This window comes from the organism of the source record quoted next, unplaced genomic scaffold (genome assembly GCF_019419815.1).
Source record: "Pyrus x bretschneideri cultivar Hongxiangsu unplaced genomic scaffold, Pyrus_bretschneideri_v1 Contig75, whole genome shotgun sequence".
NCBI lineage: Eukaryota > Viridiplantae > Streptophyta > Magnoliopsida > Rosales > Rosaceae > Pyrus > Pyrus x bretschneideri.
This window is the reverse complement of record NW_025999815.1, coordinates 168,001-193,131: the sequence shown is the minus strand read 5'-3', so window position 1 is coordinate 193,131 and position 25,131 is coordinate 168,001. Positions and strand designations below refer to the sequence as shown.

Here is a 25,131-nt window from a genome sequence, read left to right as displayed (position 1 = left end):
GACATCCTCAACAGGGGGAGGTTGCTGCGAGTAGTGCGGGATCTTCGAGGCAGTCTGGTCAGCCTAGTCAGGGGCGTAGTGCACAGAGTCGTGGTGGCCAAACGAGTAGAGGTCGTGGTGGACGGCAGCAAACCCAGTGGCGTATTCATAATATCTCTCTGCAGGATGCTCAAAATAATCCAGACTTGATCATGGGTATGTTAAATATCCTTGGTTATTTTGCTAGAGTATTAATTGACTGTGGTGTTACACATTCTGTGATTTCTCATACCTTTGCTCAAGTGACGCAACCTCACCTTACACCTCTAGGGTATGATTTAGAGTTTGCTATGCCTAGAGGGGAGAGATGTATTATTGATCATGTATACCCAAGATGTCCAGTGATGGTGGAGAATGTTATTATGCCAACTGATCTTATCCCGTTGGATATTGTTAACTTTGATGTGATTTTGGGCACAGATTGGTTGCATTTCAATCGTGCCAATATTGATTATTACGGGAAAATAGTTACCTTCCATCGTCCTGGATTACATGTGGTTACTTTTGGAGGTGAGCAGAGTGGGGTGAGACATGGGGTTATTTCTGCTATGCGAGCGAAAAGGTTATTATCGAAAGGTTGCCAGGGATACTTAGCTCATGTGGTGTTGAACGATGCTGCTCCTAGTAGTGTGGAGGATGTAAGGGTAATCAGGCATTTTCCTGATGTTTTCCCTGAGGAATTACCTGGTTTGCCACCAGACAGAGACGTGGAGTTCACCATTATTTTGGTTCCAGGTACTAATCCTATATCTTTGACTATTTACCGTATGGCTCCTGCTGAGTTGAGGGAATTGAAAGTTCAGTTGTAGGAATTAGTGGATAAGGGTTTTATTCAACCTAGTACTTCACCTTGGGGAGCTCCAGTGTTGTTTGTGAGGAAGAAAGACGGAACTTTGAGGCTATGTATTGATTACCGGCAATTGAATCGGGTAACGATTAAAAACCGTTATCCATTGTCACGTATTGATGATTTGTTTGATCAGCTTTGAGGTGCTTGTGTATTCTCTAAGATTGACTTGAGGTCTGGATATTATCAGCTGAAGATTAGTAGGGAGGATGTCCCTAAGACAGCTTTCAGGACTCGTTATGGTCATTACGAGTTTCTGGTTATGCCATTTGGATTGACGAATGCTCCAGCTGCTTTTATGGATTTGATGAACCGAGTATTCCAGCCATATTTGGATAGATTTGTTATTGTCTTCATTGATGATATTCTAGTGTACTCTAAGTCTAAATCAGAGCATGTTCGACATCTTACTTTGGTGTTGAAAAGGTTGAGGGAACACCAATTGTATGCTAAGTTTAGCAAGTGTTAGTTCTGGTTAGATCAAGTAGCATTTTTGGGGCACGTTATTTCAGCTCAAGGTATCTTGGTGGATCCTTAAAAGGTGGCGGCTGTGGAGAAGTGGGAGCAACCACGAACCGTCACTAAGGTGAGGAGTTTCCTTGGTTTGGCAGGGTATTATCGACGGTTTGTGAAGGATTTTTCTATGATTGCTTTACCACTGACGAGGCTAACGAGGAAAGATGTTAAATTTGAGTGGGATGATAATTGTGAGTAGAGTTTCCAGCAGTTGAAGTATTGTCTCACTCATGCACCTGTTTTGGCACTCCCGGACGATAGTGGTGATTTCGAGGTTTATAGTGATGCTTCCTTGAATGGTCTGGGATGTGTGTTGATGCAGCATGGTGGGGTAATTGCTTATGTTTCACGACAATTGAAACCTCATGAGTTGAATTACCCTACGCATGTTTTAGAGCTAGCGGTCATCATCTTTGCATTGAAGCTGTGGAGACATTATCTTTATGGAGAAAAATGCAAGATCTTTACTTATCATAAGAGTCTTCAGTATCTTTTCACGCAGAAGGATCTTAATCTTCATCAGCGGAGGTGGTTGGAACTGTTTAGTGATTATGATTGCACGATTGATTATCACCCTGGTCGTGCAAATATGGTAGCTGATGCACTTAGCAAGAAGTCTCAGGGTCGTATCAATGCGTTGTTCGCTAGCCGTGTTCCTCTTCTAGCAGACTTAAGATCCACTGGAGTGAGGTTAAAGGCAGAAGATCGAGAGGTGGCTTTACTTGCTAATTTTCAAGTTAGGCCAATTTTAGTTGTTTGTGTGCTTGAAGCCCAGGTAGCTAATGAAGAAACTCAAGAAATAATCCAAGCAAGGAATCAAGGGAAGAGGAAAAACCTCAGAGTTCGTTAATCGGATGGCATGCTTATGCAGGAGGGTAGGATGTTTGTGCCTAATAATTTGGATTTAAAGAAAGCAATTCTCGATGAAGCACATATCTCAGCTTATGCTATGCATCCAGGAGCTACTAAAATGTATCATACCATTCGACCATTTTATTATTGGCCGGGTATGAAGAGGGAGATAGCTGAGTATGTGAGTAGGTGTGCTATTTGCCAGCAAGTTAAAGCTGAAAGAAAGAAGCCGTTTGGGTTGTTGCAGCCGCTTCCCGTTCCAGAGTGGAAATGGGAAAACATTACTATAGATTTTGTGTACAAGCTTCCGCATACACATAATGGTTTTGATGGCATTTGGGTGATTGTTGATCGGCTTACTAAGTCAACACATTTCATTCCAGTAAGGAATTAGGCCAATTAGTTGAGTTGTTCATCTCAAAGATCGTGAAGTACCATGGTGTTCCTGTGAGTATTGTCTCGGATCGTGACCCAAGATTTACTTCTAAATTTTGGGTGGCTTTTCAGGAAGCTTTGGGTACGAAGTTACTTTATAGTACGGCATATCATCCTCAGACAGACGGACAGTCGGAGAGAACCATTCAGACGTTGGAGGATATGCTGAGATCTTCGGTATTATAGTTTGGTGATGCTTGGCACAAGCGGTTGGATTTAATGGAATTTGTCTACAACAACAACTTTCATTCGAGTATCAGCATGGCACCATTCGAGGCATTGTATGGTAGATCTTGTCGTACACCCTTGTGTTGGTCAGAGGTCGGAGAAAGAGTTTTGGTGGGCCCGGAGATTGTTGAGGAGACTACTCAAAATGTTCAGGTAATCAAGTCTAACCTGAAGGCGGCCTAGGATCAACAAAAGAGCTAGGCGGATCGGCATACTACTGACAGAGTGTTTAAGGTTGGCAATTGGGTGTTTCTGAAGCTTTCACCGTGGAAAGGTGTTGTACGGTTTGGAAAGAAAGGTAAACTGAGTCCCAGGTATATCGGACCGTACATGATCACTGAGCGAGTTGGTGAGGTAGCTTACAAGCTTGAGTTGCCTTCTGAGCTGGCAAAAGTGCATAATGTTTTCCACGTGTCTATGCTTCGACATTATGTTACGGATCCGTTTCATGTGATACTTCCTCAACCCTTGGAAATTAATCCGGATTTGACTTATGATGAGGAACCAGTGACGATTCTGGATTGGAAGGAAAAGGTTATGAGGAACAAGACAGTGAATTTGGTGAAAGTTTTGTGGAGGAATCATTCAATGGAGGAGGCTACTTGGGAAACTGAAGATCGGATGAGAGATTTGTATCCTCGTTTGTTCTTTGATCGCTAGTGGTTGTTATGAATTTCGAGACGAAATTTTTTTAAGGTGGGTAGGTTGTAACAGCCCACCCTGGATTTTTCATACCGTAAGGGTGAAATGACAGTTTTGCCCTTAATGGATAATGGTTGTTTGTGTGGTTGCTTTGAGTACTTGGTTGGCTGCATCTCAGCCATACATCCATCATCATTCTCATCACCCTCTCATGTTGACCCTCTCTATTCCATATCTCTGTCTCTCTTTCTCTCCCTCTCTCTTCTTCATCAGTTTGTACGGACAAAAACCAAAGTGTTCGAAAACGTGGTAGATCGAGGAAGAAAACCATACATTCGTGCTCGTGAGGTTCTTAGGAGTTCAACCATACCTATTTCAGGTAAGGGAACCTTCGTTTTCACGTCGAACCCGAGATGCTCAATTTGGGGTACTGTTCATGCACACGTAAATTCATGTGTTTTTGGGAATTTTAGGCTTGTAGGAAGCTTGGTGAGGTCCTTAGGAGTCTCGGGGTGGTTCGTTTGAAGGTTTTGGACATCGAGATCGTGAGTTGTAGGTATGGCCAGAGTTGGTGGAGTTTTTCCGGTGAGATTCCGTTGGTTTTAGGGCTTGAAAATGGTAAGGATTTGTTCCTCTAGTTGTAAGCTTCATTTTGGTACCAATTTCGTGGAATTTGGGTGAAAAGCGAGTGAGATATTAAGTTTAGAATTTTTCCCGATTTTCGGGCAACAGCGACGACGCAGGAGGTTGGTCGGAGAAGATGACGGAATATTCCGTCAGTTTGGACGGAATATTCCTAACGGCATTAGGTTAACTTTAACGGAATCTGTCAAAGTTAATGGAATATTCCTGACGGCGTTAACTGGCGCCGTCAGTGTGCCAGGCATGTGCCTGCGCATGTGGCCATGCCTTGGCCGGCACGTGGGGGCACATGAGGAGTCGAAAAAATATTTTAAAAATATGGAGATGTTCGTGAGGTTGAGTAGATCACGTTGGTGTATTCATACACCCTGTTTGAGCATTGTATGAGAAGTTATTACCTAATTTGGGTTATGTGCTTTAAATTAACGTTTTTATAGTTGTTTAGCATATAAGTGAGACCTATCCCGAGGACGAGCACAGTCACTCTAGGCAACGGGGTTACGACCCTTCTACATACCAGTGGGTGGGCTTTTGGTTTTCCGTATATACCTATATACTTATGTTTTTCCTAGAAAGTGAAATGAAGCGTTTATATGCTTTATATTCCATGCTTTGTGTTTGCCTAATTAATTATGCATTAGTAGTTGCGGTAGTTGCATATATATATATATATATATATATATATATATATGTTTGGTGCTGCAGATGCATAGGTAAGTGCCAGGTAAGTTGTGGTTTATGTTTATGTTTAGTAGTGAATTGAGATGCATAGAGAGCTCATAACCTGCACCCCCGGTGTTAGTGCTCCCACCCAGAGTAGGGCACAGTCCTTCATGTGATGTTCACCTCCCACACCACACGCTCATCTTGGATCCAAGTTAGGTGCACAGTCCTCTCATACAGACCACTTTAGGTGGTTCCGACTCGTAGGTGACCCGCAATTATTCTTTCAATCTTCACGTGATCGTAGCACTTGAGCGTATTTATTTACACCCAGTCCTATCGTACAGACCACTTTAGGTGGTTCTGACTCGTGTGCAGGTAGAGTTAGTGAGTTGGTGATTTGAGCTCTAGATTCAACCGTACAGGTCACGTTAGGTGACTCCAGCTGACAGATTATATGGCATTGATTTGGCATTACCTGAGTACTTGCATTTTATTTAGAGGCATTCGACATGGCATATTTCTGAGCATGAGTTATATATATGTGCATATTCTATTTTCTGGGAAACTATACAGGTTTTTATAGCGAGGGGTTAGTACTTTTGATATTGAAATGATTTTGAAAATCTTTGTTTTTGCTCACTCACACTTTCTGTTTTGCGCCCCTCTAGGTTCTAGTTTGGATAGCTCTATTGGTGGCTCTCGAGGGATTCACGGCATATCTGACAGATTATCACCAGTGTAGGACCACCTATGGGCGTGTTTATTTTAGCGTTTGTTCCTCGGACTGCACTAGGTCTTCCGTGCTCTAAATATTGTTTTTCACACTTACGCTTGCACTTGTATGTTATCTACTTAGTGTATAGCTTGATTTTTATTTATTCGTACTTTTATTATTCTTAGCTTCCGCACTGTGCACATGGTTACGTCACTCTCACGTGACGGCCAGCATGCCCTAACTTCGGTCGGGGTATGTCATCAAATACCACTTAAGGTGGTATACAATTGTGGTACAAAAATATGGTAAGAATAACATTATTGAAAAAGGAATTATACTTGTCTGACGTGGCAAAGCATTCTTCATTCCCCCTCTTCCTGTCGTCTTCTCCGTTCACTCTCTCTTCAACTCCTCCTTCCCTCTTTAGTCTTTGTGATTATGAGCTCCACCCACCGTTCACTACAAACTCACACACGTATCTGCAACTCGTGAAATGCACCAGATCCCAGGACTCACCTTTTTCAAAACCCTCACCCGGCCCCGCATCAACATCTGCACGTACCCTCACCCGCACGACCATCTGCTTGGAGTACTCTTTCGAAACCGCACCCACTCGTATCTGCATCCCTCTGATCTGACACCACCATACCCGTGCCGAATCCTACCAATCAGATTTGTCACAACCGGTATCGAGTCCCATTCTGCAATTTGACTTTGCTTTGGTGTTTGATCAAAACAGAGTTGCATAAGCAGAAAATGAAGAAATATACCGACAGTAAACATTGAGAAAGAAGTGGAAATATCACTGTATTGCTTGTATTGAATGACTGAATGAGTTAGTTACAACACGGTGCATCTACTATTTATAGTAAACGTAGTAGATTACTGACTAAGCTAACTCTCTAACAACCAACTACACAAGATCATGACACTCATTAATACAAGATGATGCCAACTATCTAATACTTAATATCCCCCTCAGTCACAACTGGGGAACCTAGTTTGAGATTCGTACAAAGATACAGAAACACAGGTCCATGAAGGCCTTTTGTAAGAATATCAGCACCTGATCTGCAGAAGAAATATTCTCCACTTGTAAATCCCCTTTTTGAACTCTCTCCCGCACAAAATGAAAATCCTTTATAAATATTTGATCTTTGTATGAAAATTGGATTACAACACAGAGCAATAGTAGAAACATTATCACAATGCAGTAGTGGAGGAGAAGGCAAAAATACTTTCAAATCTTTAAGAATCAATCGAATCTAAACAACATTTGCAGGTACATTGGATAGAGCTTTATACTCAGCCTTTGTTGAACTTCTTGATACACTTCCTAGCTTTTTAGATTGCCAAGACACTGGATTTTGACCCAAAAACACCACATAGCCTGTTGTTGATCTTCTGGTATTGATATCAGGATGCCCAATTCGCATCACTAAAAGCAACCATATCCATATTATCAGTAGATAAATAGGTAACACCACAATCAACAGTCCCTTGTAAATATCTCAGAATTCTCTAGACCAAACTAAAATGAATATCAGTAGGTTTGACATGAATTGACATGCATGGTTGACAACAAATGCAATGTTAAGCTTAAAGGTGGGATATTTCAATGCACCCACTAAGCTTCTAAACAAAGTTGGATCAGTGAGGGGTGTACCTTCATTTCTCATTATTTGTGTATGGGGTTTGCAAGGAGTAGAAGAAGGCTTGCAAGTATTCTCACAAATGCCAATTTTCTCAAATTTGCCTTCTTTTCCATCAAATGTAAGAGTTTAGTGGTCTTATCATATAAAAGGAAAAAAATCTAATTTATTTAAATACTATGTGACCTATTCACAAAATTTCGTGTTTGTGATCGGAAATGTTCATATTATAAATCACTATGTAAAGATCATCTCTACAAAAAATCAATTAAAACTAAGATCGTTTAGTCAATCCTTAAGGAGTTCCGATTATAAGCACGAAGTTATGTGAACAAGTCACAGTGTATTTTAAGGAGGAGTTCCCCCTCAATCCAAGTCTTTCTCTTATTTTTGGATGAAATTCTTATTTCATCTCTTAATGTAATTGAAAAATTGGCGAAGTTAACGAAAATGACTACTAGTGCAACAAATGACATAATTCAAGGACGAGAGAAACTATTAATAAAGTTCAGGAATGAAAATTAAACTCGTAGTATAAATCAAAAACTTTTGCTACAATTTTCCCTAAATCTAGCTATCCAAATTTTCAAACACCTCTATTCAAACACCACTTCACAGTAGGGATGGGCAAAATCCCCATGGGTATGGGTAACCGTAGTTACCCGTTAAAATTCACGGTTACTGTTATGGGTAACAGTTAAGATAAATAAACGGTTTTGAATATAACTGTTTACCCGTGAAATTTAAATGGGTGTCATGGATATTACCCGAGATTATAACGGGTATCCATTTATCCGTTTATTTTAATATATGTAAAATTAAAAAAAAAATCGAAGGCATTAGAGTGTTCGAAAGTCTAGTTTTGGAATATTTTGGAGTTTTGAATCATCTAGTATTCAAGATAATGACTACCTTGAGTTTCAAAAGTTTTACGATTATTGCAATGGTATGCGGGCTTAATAGATTAAAATACAAAAATGCATGCTAAATATACCTATAACAGTGTTTAATTGTTAGAAAAATAAATTTTTGACAAATTTTTCTTTTTAATTTTCAAATTGTTAAAAAAAATGTAAACGGGTGAAAAAATGGGTAATTGGGTAAAAAAAAAACAAAAGGGATAAACGGGTTAAGTGATAGGATTTTTATCACCTGCAAAAGTAGGAATAAAAATACTTTTAAGAATACAAGGTTGTCGTAGTATAGCAACTCAAGTAAGGTCGTTTTTCACAGGGATTGACTAAATAATTTATGTAAAATCAAATCTTAATTAATTATTTGAACAAAGATTTAGAAAATGTTGATTTTGTGACTTAAGATAATAAAAACGAATTTAATAAAAAAAAACAAATTAAGAAATCAACTAGAAAATAATTTAAAGAAAATCAATTTAAAGAGACAATATTTGTAAAAGCACTAGGGTTCCGCTGTCATCTTAACAATCATACGTAGTTCTTTCAATTACTTATGAATTACCCATGCATATTTTGAAGGATAGGTTTTCCTAACGTATGTCCTACTTCAAACCAAGGTTCTAAAAGACATTAGGCGCTAATTGGGCAACGGACTAGCGCCTAGCGCCTAGGCGGATTACATAAATTTACACTATATATTATAAAATATGAACAAAACAAAATATAGATGAAAAAGAAAACAAATAATTAAAAAAAAAAAAAAAAAACACAAAGTGGAGATAGACACGCCTGGGCTTATTTTGGAATTCATCATGGACACACCTGGAAAAACCTTTTGGGTTGAACCCAACCCCAAACTCAGGTCCAATGGCATACAAAAACCAATGGGATGGATTGTAGCAGGATGCAGCTCCCCATGTCTCAACCCTAAAAATGCCCTCTCTTTTCTTTATTCCCTCGAGCCCAGAGCTGAACGACTCTCTATCTTGCCATATCTCTCCCATTTCTCTCATTTATGATTGTGTTAAGAATCCCTAGGCCACTCTCTCTAGAATATTATAAATGTTTCATTTCTCTTAGCCTTTTTTCTCAAACAACACACATCCTCGCCTTCACTCTTAGCTACTCCTCCACCATCTCTATTTCTCAGACAACACACATCCTCGCTTCCTCTCTCTCTTTCTCTCTCTTTCTCTCTCTCTCTCTCTCTCTCTCTCTCTTCAACAGATCCCCTTCTCTTTCTATAGTAAAACCCAGATCCCCTTTTCTTTCTGCAGTAAAACCCAACGGATGGATTATGTGTATTGTTCATCCTTGTATATTCTCAATCTACTTGGGTTCATCGATTAATGTTGGGTGCAAGAGCGTAGGTTTGAAGATTTGGGTTGTGGGTGGTGGATCGTGCGGATGCGAGGGCAGATTTGCAGAGAGAATCAGTTGCATCAACCAATACCTAGATTGCCGCCTAGCACCGCCTAAATCATTCCCATCTTACCTGAATGATTTAGCCCAAATCGAATCGGGACTCCACCGCTGAGCGCCTAGGCGGCCGCCTAAATCCTTCTCGTCTTACCTGAATGATTTAGCCCAAATCGAATCGGGACTCCACTGCCGAGCGCCTAGGCGGCAGCCTAGGCCGATTTTTAGAACACTGCTTGGAACCTCCAACATAGAACGTATATTAACATGCAACCCGTTCGGACATTCGAATCAAATATGAACATGAAAGACTCATTAAGTTTTATGAAAACCCTTTGAAAAACTATGCAACCCTTAAGACGTGGTGTTCATCCTAAGTGAAATTACAATTATTAACTACAACAAGCCAGCGCCAATTTCAAGGAACCTTTCGACCAAAATTGCATTAAATTACTTTTCTAAATATCCTAATGGTCGCGAATCAGTAAGACACTTAGATAATTCAAAACGGTGATTAATAATTCAAAACATGCATGCATAATATTATAAGTAAATTGAAAAGAAACTACATATTCTTGCTAAGGCTCAAGGCTTCGCCCTAGCAAAAGAAATTAGTTACGAACAATTATAAAACATAATATTATTAAGAACATGGAAAGAAAACAACTTGAAAATAAGCTTCAAAAGCTCTCTAAAGTAGTGCGCGTGTTCTCCTCCCCTTTCCTTCTCAAACCCAAATGGCTAAATATCTTTATTTATACTACTACGAAATAAAACCCTAAAAGGTCTTAGAATAAAACTAGGAAACATAATAAAATAATAAAACAGAAAATAAAAGGTTTCCTATTTGAACTAAAATTCGGACTTCTAAAAAAAATCAAACTTTTGACCAACCAAATCAACTCCAATTTGGTCCCAAAATGTTCCTTTTAAAAGCTGAAGACGTTCCCTACAAATCCTCAGAAATAATTTTCCTCAAAATATGCCATCTTGGGCACCAAAATACCCAAGATGTCCAAAAACGTTAAACTAGAAAAGTTGCGCGCTAGGCCTTTATTTCATTGCTACGGCCAAACGGCTTGGTAGAAAACTCTAAAACTTTGATAAAATCATCTTGAAAGACGGACGAACATCCTTAAATTAGAATCGCTCCAAAATTCGTCCGTTTGATTACTTTATGATCAAGAGGAAGTTGAATGTCCTACATTAGAAATATAACTCAAAGTATCAAAATCTTATCAAAATAATCAATAAATTATTATGAATATTAAGGTAAAATATATAGTAAAATACTGACTCATGATTAAGAAACGGGTAAACATGTAAACGGTTATGATTAAATGGGTACGTAATTATGGAAATGATTAACAATTTATAAAAGGTTATAAATATGAGTATAACTGTTTAGGCAATTACCCAATAGATAGACGATTATACGGATATAAACATAAATAATTATAAATAATAACCGCAGTTATTCCTCTATCATAACCGTTGTCCATCCCCACTTCACACCCCAACTAAAGTAACGTAATAGGCCACCCTCACTCACAGAGCCAGGAAGTGCTATTAGAACGCGTAAAAAGCCTGTGTGGTAGTGGTACTGCTGCTCCTCCTCCAAAAACATGCATGGTCTTGATTGATACAACATTACATTGATTACATTGACGTTGACCTATAGCTATTGCTCTGGGTTATCTTGATGCCCATTCCCTCGCCTGCATGTGCAACCAATTAATACTCCAGAATCTTAAGAGAGAGAGTCCATCCACCATCTCTAAAGAGAATCTGATCTCTCTCGTAAATTCCTCACTCATTTACGTGACAGTCTCGGGATTCGCTACGCTACTTATACCTATGCCGTGCTTACACCAAGTTAAAATAAATATTGGAAAATTAAAACCAGTTGATAAGGTTGGAGGTAAAAAAGAATTCATGTGTCTCGCGGGGCGATGCAGCCTTCGAGCTAGTTTGGTATTACTATGATTTAAAAAAAAAAAAAAAAAAACACTATTTTTGTTGTATTATGAAAAAAAACAGTTGTAAAATAAAGTTGTTGAGTGTCTGATTAGAATTCATTATAGCTTTTAAATGGCTAGTTTTGATGTGCTTTTAGCCTTTTAAAATGACTAAAAGTGCTTTTAGAGAAAATGTTGTTGGGTTCCAAAAACACTTAAAGTGTTTTCTGTAAGAAACACCAATTATGTGCTTCTTCCATGAAGCACTTTCAGTGTTCCAGGATTTATTTACATCTTTACTAAAGATTGGTTTTAAAAACATTATGACTAAAAGCGCTTTCAGTCATTTTAAAAGGACATCCAAACGAGTTAGAAGACTTTTCTACAGTTGAGGATCAACGGTTCAGGAACAATAAAACATGGGCGTTGCTGCTGCTCTTATTTTGGCTTTGAAATGAACGCTCAATATTCATTCTAGTCATGGTTTTTTTAAGAAAAATTTTGGTATCAAAATTTAAAATTTTTTTGGTCGAAATGATCACAAAAATATTTTATGACAATGTAATGTGAAATTAATTATAAAAAAAGTTAACACAAACAAAAAATTGCACTCAATCAAATTATTGCATAAAATCATAAAAACTTCAAATTTAGGGATTCTACAATAAAGACTTACCTGTTGGAGGTACTATTCCTATAAATACCAAATTATCTAACCAAAACTTATCACAACTTCATCATCTATACACAGTTCACTCGTACTCAATTCACTCATTCTAGTAATGTTTTTGTGAAGAAAAACAAAATTAGCGGCAGAATTTGATTTTTTTTTTTTTGTTAAAATGTTCATAAAAAATATATTACGAGAATGTAACATTAACATAAACAAAAAATGTGCACCTAATCAAATTATCACATAAAATTGTAAAAACCTCAAAGTTAGGAATTCTACTATAAGGACCCTCCCATTAGAGACAGTATTCCTTTTAGAGACACAAAAACTTCCTTTAATTAAATAAGTGCTTAAAGATGATGATAGGAGTCTTTAAATAGAGACTCTCATTGAAGATGCTCTTATCCGGCTTCTAACTTGGTAGGGCTGAACATCTGTAGTCTACGCCAACTCAACTCAAGTGGGTGCGCTCAAAAGGTGTGGTGCTGTTCCACTTTCATTGCACAGTACAATACACGCATGCAAGTCTTATTAGGACCATCTTCTTTCTTCGTTTCTCTCAACTTATATACTTCTCAAAAATTATTTTTCCTTTCAAGTTTAGTCCACTTTGTTAGTCATGATTTTGGTTTTGAAAAAACATTCACCTAAATTGAAATAATGAAAGGGAATATAGCAAGAGATAGTGGCAATATTGCAAACATTGACCTTAAAATCCATTGACTTTATGTTTGTGGATCCAAAATTACAGTATTAATGGAAAAAAAAAAAAAAAAAAAAAAAAAAACAGAGAAGATAGCTGGTGTCTAGCGTGTCACTAGCATTCCTCTTGACTTAGACAAATCATTTTTCAAAAAATGCTATTCGCAACAAAAATATTAAGTACGAATAATTATCCAACCTTTATGAGTGATTATAAATTGGTCCAATATTTCATAACAAAAAACACTCTAGCTATTTTTCCTGGTTGTTACGGTTTTCTTTTTCAATTAACTGCCTCTCGGGTTCAAACTTCTCTCACTATTCTTAGTGTAGTTTAGAATAGGGATATAATTTATATTCTTCCTGGTGATTATATTCTTCTTTAATTTACTGCCTCTTGAGTTTAAACTTTTACCCGATTTTATATCTCCCAACTTGAAATTTTCAGACTTTCTCTTTCTTGTTGTTGTTGACGTCCAATTTTAATCTAAAACCTAACTCTTACCTGTCTTTCCTTTCTCTAATTCATGACTTGGTGAGCAAGACAACGACTTTCTGTTAAATTTAATATTCTAGACAATTCTATTGACCAAGCATGGGTGATGAGTCACAAGTGGAATATTCTAGGCAATTCTGTTGACCGACCCCCATATTTGAGTACAATGTTTTCCAAAATAGACATTTTATAAGTTGAGGAACCTAAAACGGAGAAAAAGCCAATATTAAAGCCTAGATACAATTAAGCTACTCTTATAAATATGTTAAAAGTTAGAGAGATAATTTGTACTAATGATAGGAGCGAGACAGATGTAAAATATCACATTGTAATAATAACTCAAGTGAACGACAAATAAAAATGGGAGGAATGGATAATGTTATTGATCTTTCTTTCTTTCGTTTGCTGTATGTTTTTCTCTATGTTTTCTCTGTATTGAAAGCATACGGAGTGCTTTATTTATAGAGCAACTCCAAACTGATGCATTAACTGCACATTGAAGTTTACAACACTTACTTTGACAATACAACCTCCATGCATTTCCAAATTCAATTTCACTTTTCATGGGCATTGAAAACTCTCCCAAGGCACTGTGGGCATTCACTACCCATCAGTATTTTCAACAGCTACAATTTTCTTCTATATATTAGCTATACATTTTTTTATTCAGGAAAAGGAAAAGTATTTATACAATTAACTATATTTCGCACCTTTCATGTTGATTTTTAAAATGGGTCATGAGATTTCAATTTTCTCATATTGCCCTTTAAGGTTTGAAATGGAATCAATTTACGTTTTTTGTCTTTATTAAATTGATGACATGGTGAGCATGAACTCCATAACTCGATTGACATGTAAACCACATTTGCATCACATCATCTAAAAAACTCATCAATTTAATAGATAATTAGACATTCAAATGTACAAAAAATGTAAATTGACAATTTCAACATTTTATGGGGCACTGTGAGAAAATTAAAACCTCATGATCCAATTTAAAAAGGGAATTGTTATTGGCACTCCAAAATTCTCATTCTACACTCCAAACTTTCTATATTTAGAAAGAAAAATACACTTGTGAGGAGTGTAGAATGAGATTTTTGGAGTGCTAATAACACTTCCCTTTAAAAATCACATCAAATCTTGAAGGTGTAAAATGTAACTAGCCCTACACATTTCGATTTGGTGAATAGAATCTTTGAAGATTCCAAAATTCTCACAATTTTCCACACTTATTGATGAAGTTGTGTTTCTCCCAAAAAGAAGCAAGAATGAAGTTGTGATAACATGATGTTGACATTAAAATAAACATCTTAAAAAAGCAAAACAAGAAAAGAAAAAAAATTTAGTTTTGGCTCCAACCATCTTCTATTATGACATTTGATGTATCGGTCGTGTGGCCGACACTAAAATGGGTCACGATGTTTCAATTTTCTCATATTGCCCTTAAAGGTTTGAAATGGAATCAATTTACATTTTTTATCTTTATTAAATGATGACATGGGGAGCATGCGGTTGATATATAAACCACATTTGCATCAAATCATCTAAAAAACTCATCAAATTAATAGATAATTAGAATTTCAAATATACACTTACATAATTTCAACATTTTAAGGAGCAACGTCAAAAATTAAAACCTCATGACCTAATTTAAAAATCACATCAAATCTTGAAGGTGTAAAATGTAATTAGCCCTACACTTTTCAATTTGGTGAATAGAATCTTTGAAGATTCTCACAGCTTTCCACACTTATTGATGAAGTTGTGTTTCGCAAAAAATAAAATATGAATGAAGTTGTTATAACATGGTGTTCACATTAAAATAAACATGGTAAAAAAGCAAAAGAAGAAAAATAATTATTCGTTTCAGTTTTGACTCCAACCATCTCCTATGTTGATACTCAAAATTTTGAGTCCATTGTTTTATTCTCTAATGCAAAGACTCAAACTTTTAGACTCATATTTTTTAAAGAAAAAACCAAAACACATAAATTTTTCATATTTTAGACCCAAATATAAACATAGGAGATGCTCTTAGAAGCACAAATTGAGGAAATTTTTTTCAGTGTGTCAGAAACACTACTCAGTACACAAAGTATTATAATATAAATGATTGGAAATTGTTTTTTTTTCCTTCTAATTTCCAACAAATTGTATTATAACATTTGATGTACCGATCATGTGGCCGACACCTAAAAATCTCTTCAAATCGTGAGCGTAAAAATCCTTATACTAAACCTTAATTATGACACTAGCATAGTAAAGGAGCACAAAACTAAACCGTTCCAAACCTATGTGTGGGGACAAACAAGGGTGGGAAATTGGGAATCACATATAAGACGTTATAATTTCAAAATTTTAAAAAGTCAGGGCACTATATAAACGACAAGCACCCAACCCACGGAAGAACCAACATTCTGGCGCACAACTCACAAACAAAACTCTCTCCGCGGTTTCGCCGACCTCCCCTTCCTTCCTCACAAACCCTAATTTTTCTTCCTTATCCCCGCTCAGAAATTCGATTTGTATCAGCTTTTCCCTTTTTCTTCTCAGCACACCCTGCTTTGTCCTCCACTCACCCGCCCGCTCTCGTCGTCTTCCTCGCCGATTAAAGGTACTTTTTGCACTCACGCCCATGTGTTTGTAATTTTGTTTTGTTCTTGTTCGTGGTTAGAGAGGATGAATTTTAGGTCAACTGTACTTCAATCACTTGGAACTTCGAATTTCTTTGGTGTATGATTTTTTTTTCAATTCAATTTTATCTTTTATGTTCCATTTTTTCTTTTTCCCTTGATTTTGATTGGATAAATCATAAATTGTACTACTTCAAATTTTTTTAGTTTGTAACTTTGTGTTGTTATTTATCGATGTTCCTTGTGTTTGATGGATTGATTGCGCGCATATGACGTATGAATTTTGATTGTTTTTGCTTTTTTAGTTTACTTTTTTTGTTGCTAAATTATTTGTCTTTACGCTCTGGAATGCATACATACAAAAACATATTCATTTACATGTCTTTATGTTGTAAGTATACGTGCACACGCATATGTACGTACATGGGTAAAATTTACTACTTCAAGAAGACAGCGGATATCTTATGATTCAACGTTGTCTTGGAAACCAGAGTGTTGGACTCAAATTATTAATGTATTTGTTACTTATTTTTTTGTAACTTAGGTTTGATGGACTTAGACAATTCGAGTGGTGGAGTGGATGTTGAAGTGATGGATAATCTGAAGGAGCCTCTGTTGAAGCCTTTGGATATTGATAACAAAGATAAAAGAATTAGAACAGTGAAGTTTAAAATAGGGGATATCGAGTGTGCATCTTGTGCAACTACCATTGAATCTGTGTTGGGAAAGCTTGATGGGATCAAGAGTGCAACAGTGTCGCCCATTCAAGGCCAAGCTGCAGTCAGTTATATACCAGAGCTCATTAATGTGAGTCAAGTTTAAGGACCTCTCTAAGATGCTATTTTTTCGCCTTTCTTCAAAAAACTCATCTTTTAAAAAAATTTCAATAACATTTGTTAGACACGATTACCAAACCAAAGTTTTTCAGTAGTGTATTGGTGTGCCTTGTGGGTACTTAGCATATGATGTCTTTTTATGTTAGGCAAGAAAAATTAAGGAAGCTGTAGAAGATGCTGGTTTCCCTGTTTCTGAATTTCCAGAACAAGACGTAGCAGTATGCCGACTGAGGATAAAAGGAATGGCGTGCACCAGCTGCTCCGAGTCTGTTGAGTGCGCTCTTCGAATGGTCGATGGAGTCAAAAATGCAGTTGTTGGTCTAGCCCTTGAAGAAGCAAAGGTTCACTTTGATCCCAACCTCACTGATACTAGTTGCATTATTCAAGCAATTGAAGATGCTGGCTTTGGGGTTGAACTGGTTAGTTCTGGGAATGATGTCAGCAAACTTCATCTAAAACTTGAAGGAGTTGATTCTCCAGAGGATATGACTATTGTCCAATCCTCTGTTGAATCAGTTGAAGGAGTAAGTAATGTTGAAGTCGACTTGGCAGAGAAGAAGGTGACTATTACCTATGATTCAGACTTCACAGGTCCAAGATCTCTTATACGATGTATTGAAGAAGCTGGCCATGAATCCAAGGTGTACCAGGTAAGCTTGTATGTTCCTCCAAGACCAAGAGAAGCTGAGCGGAAACATGAGATTCAGATGTACAGGAACCAGTTTTTCCTTAGCTGCCTATTTTCCGTTCCTATATTTTTATTCTCAATGGTGCTTCCGATGCTTCCTCCTTATGGAAACTGGTTAGACTACAAGGTTCACAATGTGCTCACTGTAGGGATGCTTTTAAGATGGATTCTTTGCACACCAGTGCAGTTCATTGTTGGCCGGAGGTATTTAATTTGTATATTTCTATTCTTGTTCTTGTCATGAGTTTTGTAGCAACAACTTGTGAATCAATTACTTAAAGGGGCAAATACTAAATATTGATTTTGGATTTCCTGTCAGGTTCTATGTTGGATCATATCATGCGTTGAGACGTAGATCAGCTAATATGGATGTTCTTGTTGCACTGGGCACCAATGTTGCTTATTTTTACTCTGTCTATATTGCAATAAAAGCATTTGCTTTGGATAAATTTGAAGGGCAAGATTTCTTTGAAACTAGCTCTATGTTGATATCCTTTATACTCTTGGGAAAGTACTTAGAAGTTCTGGCTAAAGGGAAGACATCTGATGCTTTGGCGAAGCTGACAGACCTTGCTCCTGATACGGCTTTTCTGTTGTCATTAGATGACGATGACAATGTTATCTCAGAGATCGAAATCAGCACTCAACTTATTCAAAAAAATGATATACTTAAGGTTGCTCCGGGGGCAAAAGTTCCTGTTGATGGGATTGTAGTTCGTGGTCACAGCTATGTGAATGAGAGTATGATCACAGGAGAGGCAACACCCATTTCTAAAAAACTTGGTGACAAGGTAGTACATCTTTGACTCTTCTTGGTTCTGCAGCATCTAAAGAAAAATTCTAAGTTCCATTTTTCTTTCGTTTTCATGCATAGGTAATTGGTGGCACTATGAATGAGAATGGATGCTTACTGGTGAAGGCAACTCATGTTGGTTCGGAGACTGCACTTTCCCAAATAGTTCAACTTGTTGAAGCTGCACAGCTTGCCAGAGCACCTGTTCAGAAACTAGCTGACCAGATTTCAAAGTTTTTTGTTCCAACGGTGAGTTTTTTCCTTTAATCCTCAAACTTTCCATGTTGCATTACTGCTTCATATATGGTAAATTACTGAGTACTTTGTTTAGCTATATTTACCTGCTTTTCTAAAATTTGTAATTTCATCAGGTGAAGTTTTATGTGCTTGTTTCCCATCATACTTTTACCAAAAAGCAAATTAAAACTGAAAATTGGATATGGAAAAGTATTCAAGGCACGTAGCTGCATCTGACTGTCAGCAGGATGCTTGTTCTTAATGAAAATGCCGTTATTAATTTAAAAGATCAGTAGCCTATATTCTTTTAAGGTTTCTTGTCATTTCATTTCCTTTATATGTCTTTGGCTTCTTTCCTTTTCTTTTGGCCAGTTTTCTGCTTTTGAGCTTTTTATCCAATAACTTTCTAGTTTTTTTTTTTCTGCCTCAAAAATCATATTTTGTTTAAAGTTGAATTTTGTTGCTTGACAAATTGGGTAATTGGTAGCTGGAGGCAAAGTACACCATGTATTATGACAATTTTTCAATTGCATGATTGATTCTTTTTTCTTTCCTACATCAGGTTGTCATTGTAGCATTCTTGACATGGCTTGGATGGTTCATCCCTGGAGAATTTGGTCTTTTCCCAGAAAACTGGATACCAAAAGGCATGGATAAATTTGAGCTGGCATTACAATTTGGTATCTCAGTATTAGTGGTTGCTTGCCCTTGTGCCTTGGGACTAGCAACCCCTACGGCAGTAATGGTTGCAACAGGGAAGGGTGCTTCGCAAGGTGTTCTTATCAAGGGTGGAAATGCACTCGAAAAGGCTCATAAGGTAAGACCACCTTATCCTGGGAAACAAATTGCTTTTCAATTCAGAATCTGGGTTTTCAACTTTTCATGCGTTATATTTTCATGTTTTTTTGCTGGTGTAGCTTCATTATACTTGTTCCTACTTACTTTTCCTTCCGAGGACATCGAAAACCTGTTTGTTTTGGTATTAGGAAAAGAAAGTTACTGATTAGATACTATCTATATGTCTGAGGGTGCAAGTGTAGTCCGTTTTCTCGTCTTTCCTTCGTTATGAAGTTGCTCTCCTCGTATTGGTCTGGTCATTTTGTATTATGACCTATGCTACCAACATGGTTTATGTTGATGTTCCATAATATAACAAGTTATGCACTTCATTTCTGACCAGTGAAACACTCTGCCTCTGTTCTGTCAATGTTTAGGCTCTTGACATAAAACTAAATGCAATCTATGTCATTGGGTATGAAGGATGTTCTTTCTGTATGTATTGGGATTGAACATGCAACTATCATTTCATAGTTGGTATCTCTCATATGACTCTTTGGTTCTGGACGATTGGTGGCTGTATGCACCTTGTCCATGTCAGCAAGCCATACTCGCCAAGTTTTAGAACCCCGTTTCTTGTAGATAACAGCTCTCACTGAGGGAGAGTTCTCCTCAACTCCTTTTCTGATAACAAGGCTAATAATTGTTTCGTTCTTTTTTTTTTTTTTTTTTTTTTTTTCGTTTTCCTTTCTAAAATTAAAAGTTGAACAAATGGTACCTAAGTCATGAAGGTTGATACAGTTGTTACCATTTGACACTTTATTGATGTCTGGACGTTTACTGGCATGTGTTTGATCCCTGCAGGTGAAAACAGTTGTCTTTGATAAAACAGGGACTCTGACAGTTGGGAAACCCGTGGTAGTCAATGCAGTGCTCTTCTCCAGGTACTCAATGGAGGAGTTCTGTGCTGTCTCTATTGCCACAGAGGTTGGTGCTTATATTTCAAATTTGTACATTAAAAGCTTCATTTGCGTAGTTGCATTAAAAATGTTAATGTTTGTAGAGTAGTTAGGATGAGATAAGTCACCGTATATGCTATCATAAAATTGATTTATCAATCATGCTAACATTCCTCTATCTGAGAAATCTGTAGGCAAATAGTGAACACCCAATAGCGAAATCGGTGGTGGAGCATGCTAAGAGGCTGCTAAAGACGTTTGGATCAACTGAACATGTGATGGAGGCTAAGGATTTTGAGGTGCACACAGGAGCTGGTGTTAGTGGAAGAGTTGGTGACAAAATGGTTTTGGTTGGGAACAAGAGACTCATGCGGCATAATAATGTCCAGGTTGGTTCTGAGGTTGAGAAATATGTTTCGGAACACGAGAATCTGGCTCGAACATGTGTGTTGGTTGCCGTTGATGGAAAGATTGCCGGGTCGTTTGCTGTAACTGATCCAGTGAAGCCAGAGGCTGCGCGGGTCATCTCTTATCTTCACTCGATGAACATTACTAGCATCATGGTTACTGGTGATAACTGGGCTACAGCAGCAGCCATCGCAAAGGAGGTTGGCATTGATAAGGTGTACGCTGAGACGGATCCACTGGGAAAAGCTGATAGAATCAAAGAATTGCAGGTACAATTATGAAATAGTTACGAGGGTGGTGTGAATAAATTACAATACCCAGCTACACACGCTGTTTTATTCTGGTTTTGATGCAGATTCAAATGACTTATCTAAATTAAACTGATATTTTAAAGAAATTTTCGAACATTATTTCTATATTAAGTTTGTTTAGCCATTTCTAACAGTTAACTGAAATTGGCTGCAGATGAAAGGAATGGCGGTGGCAATGGTGGGAGATGGAATCAATGACTCTCCAGCTTTGGTTGCAGCAGATGTTGGCATGGCAATTGGTGCTGGCACCGACGTCGCTATAGAAGCCGCTGATATAGTTCTGATGAAGAGCAACTTGGAAGATGTTGTTACAGCCATAGATCTCTCCAGAAAAACTATGTCACGAATTCGATTGAATTATGTCTGGGCCCTGGGCTACAATATCCTCGGCATGCCAGTCGCAGCTGGAGTCTTGTTCCCTTTCACTGGAATTCGACTACCACCGTGGCTTGCCGGTGCATGTATGGCTGCTTCATCTCTCAGCGTGGTCTGTTCTTCTCTCTTGTTGCAGTCATATAAGAAGCCTTTGCATATTCAGAGCGTCTCCAACGGCAAGTTTGCGTGACGGTGTACGTGCGTCTTATTAGTTTTCAACCTCCGGTTGTTGCTTCCCTTCTTCGTTGTTGCAGCAATGCATTTGTACATGCGATCGTGATTAATAATTATCCGAAGAAGGTTCAACTAGAGCTTGGTTGTATGTAAACGCTGTAATAAACGCCGATTTAGTCCCCGAATAATTCAAAGTAAAAATTAGGTCGACTATTTTTGTTGAACACTTTAAAAGCTGTCAATTTCGTTTATACTTTTATATTTGAAGCAATTATATTATTATTTTTTTGTCAATTTAAGGCATACATAGGACACCCTTTAGAGGAAAAATTGTCATCTTCTCATTCATAAGCTCTTAATGTTACCTCTAGCTTGCGGATCTAACTGCCAATTTGCTACTTAGTACCACGGTCTAGTTCCCTAAATAAATTGTTGTTTTAGTTCCAAATTATTCAAAGTAAAAATTAGGTCGTTAAACTATTTTTCTTAAACACTTTAAAAGCTGCCAATTTCATCTCTACTTTTATATTTGAAGCAATTATATTAATTTTTTGTCAAGTCGTACACAAACATCCTTTAGAGAAAATATCATCATTTTCTCATCGATAAGCTCTTAATGTTACCTCTAGGTTGTGAATCTAATTGCCAATTTGCTACTTAGTACTACGGTCTAGTGGTATTCCTCTTCCCTTATAAATGAGAGACCTGAGGTTCGATTCTTGCCAAAGATGAATTTGAACCACATTATTGATAGTCCATTGTGAGGCTAAGTCCATCTCCACCCCTTCCCCTTTAGTATAGATATTGTTAAAAAAAAAAAAAAATTTAGGAAAAAAAAAATGGTCAATTTACCCTCCAAATGTAACTTCATACATTATTTTTCAAAAAGATCTTTAAACTCATTGAAAACTGACAAATCTATCCCCTAAAGTGTACCATGTGCAATTCACATGACTTCAATTGAAAGAAAATTAAAAAGAATAGCTTTGAATCTAAAAGTATAGATGAGCCACTTAGTAATACGGTCTAGTGGTATTCATTTTTACTTGTAAGTGAGAGGTCTTAGGTTCAATTCTCGCCAAAGGTGAATTTAAACCACATTATTGCTAGTCCATTGTAAGTATAAGCTTATCCCCTCCCCTTCGTGTAGATAATTAGGGACTTAATTTTCCCACGTTCAGGGATTAAATCAGCACATTCCTCTTAATTTCAACGATACTCTATTTTTAAGGAGGGTGGAGCGTGGGTTAGCTGAGTTAGCCATAATAATTAGGTATCAAATTTGTTATTCAAGTGAGTCGAACTTAAGGCATCCTACCTACAGGTGAAAAGGAAAGTTACTAGACTGTAATAAATTTTTTCGTGGATTACTTAGTTCATTGTTAAAATACAATTCCCAGAAAGAAAAAAAAAAAGAGATATTTTTACCTATTTTTTTTTAGTAGAATTTGTAGAATGAAGTGTACAAGAAAAAAGGCCAATTTTGATCTACAAGAAGATCGAAAAATACAAGATTGTGTAAAAAAAAAAAAAAAAAAAAATTATGTGCAAAATATGGAAAGGGGTTACATCACCAAGGTGCTCTTGGCTCCTCATCACTGACACTTTAGTTTGCTATCGTGTTTATATTAACTTACTGGCCATTTGATAATAATTTAGTTTGGGGTGTGATATCCATACATCTTTTTTTCTATCAAAATTTAGTTTGGGGTGTGATATCCACACATCTTTTTTTCTACTTCGCACATAACTTTTTAATTTTGGCCGTCCGATCGGATGAATTGAAGAAGATCAAATGATAGGAATTAACAAATGTGTGTGAAAAGTAAAAATTTTGGTTTTTTTTTTTTTCACTTTTTATTAAATTTGAAAATTGAAAGCATGTTTGGTAGCTACATTTTTGAGTTTCCAAAATTTAGCCTTTAGTTTTTTGGTTTCTAATTTTTTTTTTTTTTTTTTGAAAATTGAAAGCAGTTGCAAAACAAGTTTTCATGTTTTCTAAAATGAAACTGAAAAATAAAAAATAAATGATTATCAAACGACCCCTTAATTAACAAGAATATAAGAAATTTTAGTAGAGTTTGTAAGTGCATTGCATAGATCACAATTCTACGTTCTTTGTTTTGATGGAGTGTGTGAACTGAAGACCACAACTCCACATTTGCGCATCTTGTGAACAAAATGGATAGAACTCGTCTGCTAGCTGCACAAGTTACCAATACCACCACCACATGACAAAACATCATGACCACTGATTTCTCACTTGCAACTGGGTTGGCGTTACTCACGGCGTACAGCGCCTGAAGGTCGTGCCCTTGAATCCTTCTTACATCGGTCTCACTGGTGCCATCATTCCTCCTCACCTAGGGTTTCTAACAGGTAGCATACCCAGAGAAATAGGCAACTTAACAATGGTGAAGGGGACATACCTTGACTACAACAATTTCGAAGGCATACTATTTGACTTAGGTTTTGTTACTTATATATACGAGCCTCTTCTTAGCAGGGATCTTGTTTTACTTTAACAAAATTGAGATGAGAGTATTATCGTAGGGATCGTATATTTACTGTGAAAGACCCTCGTATTCTGGAGAAAAAAAAAGAGGCCCTATATAGTGAGTACATGGTCCTTATAATGTTATTCCATTTTTGCCACAGTTCAATGGCATTCGTACTAAGAAGATGCTCCTATATATGTATACATGATTTTAACTATATATACGGGTTCATTTTAAAGAACTTCCGATAGAGATAGACAGTTTAGGTCAGCTAGAGGAGTTGTTTGTGCAGAATGAGTGGCAGTCTTCCAAACAGTATATGTGAGCATCTTTCAAGTATTTGATTATTTCATTGACTCGAAGCTAGCTTGACCATCTGATTCCCTCCAAACTGTGGCAATGCAAAGAGCTTCGTCAATTCTCATTAGGGCTTTCGTTTTTATTTTTTAGTTCTATTGAAGTTACAAAGTTAATGCAAACACGCTGAAATTGTGACAGGTACAATACTGGATGAGATTAGTGATCTTCCAAAGTTAGAGACTTTGGTATTGGAGTGTAATAATCTCAATGGCGTCATCCCATCCAAACTCTTCAATAACTCCTGGATAAGAGAAGTAGGGCTTTCCTTTAATCAGCTCTTAGTCTCAGGTAGCCTCCCTGCAAACATAGGTCTTAAGGTTCCAAACCTAGAACTCCTTTATGTAGCCAGAAATAACCTCGTGGTCGGAGTACTCCGTAACCTCTCCAATCTTTCCAAGCTCACGGAGCTGGACATTGTGATGTAAAACCGAGCAATATACTAGATGATGATACGGTTGCACATGTTGTTGATTTTGGCATTGCAAGACTCATTGGCGATGGAGATTCGATGACAGAAACCAGACCCTAGCCACGATTGGGTGTATGGCTCCAGGTGATGATGGTTTCAATTTTGCATAAGCTCTTAATTATGACTTCTAATTTTCTTTTTGTCATATACAACTATGTTCACATACGAATTTTGCAGAGTTTGGGATGGAAGGAATTGTTTTGACGATAGGGGA

At 37.2% G+C, this 25,131-nt stretch overlaps 1 protein-coding gene across 1 annotated transcript; it reads left to right on the top strand.

Moving 5' to 3' along the window:
- The first annotated feature begins 15,793 nt into the window (after positions 1–15,793).
- On the top strand, positions 15,794–21,884 carry LOC103946253 (copper-transporting ATPase HMA4). Its single transcript, XM_048574815.1, has 9 exons — positions 15,794–16,013; positions 16,577–16,839; positions 17,015–17,760; positions 17,876–18,347; positions 18,431–18,598; positions 19,149–19,403; positions 20,228–20,350; positions 20,517–20,999; positions 21,196–21,884. Exons 2-9 carry the CDS (start codon positions 16,582–16,584, stop codon positions 21,604–21,606), a joined length of 2,916 nt encoding a protein of 971 aa, XP_048430772.1. The 5' UTR covers positions 15,794–16,013; positions 16,577–16,581; the 3' UTR covers positions 21,607–21,884.
- The last annotated feature ends 3,247 nt before the right edge of the window (positions 21,885–25,131 follow it).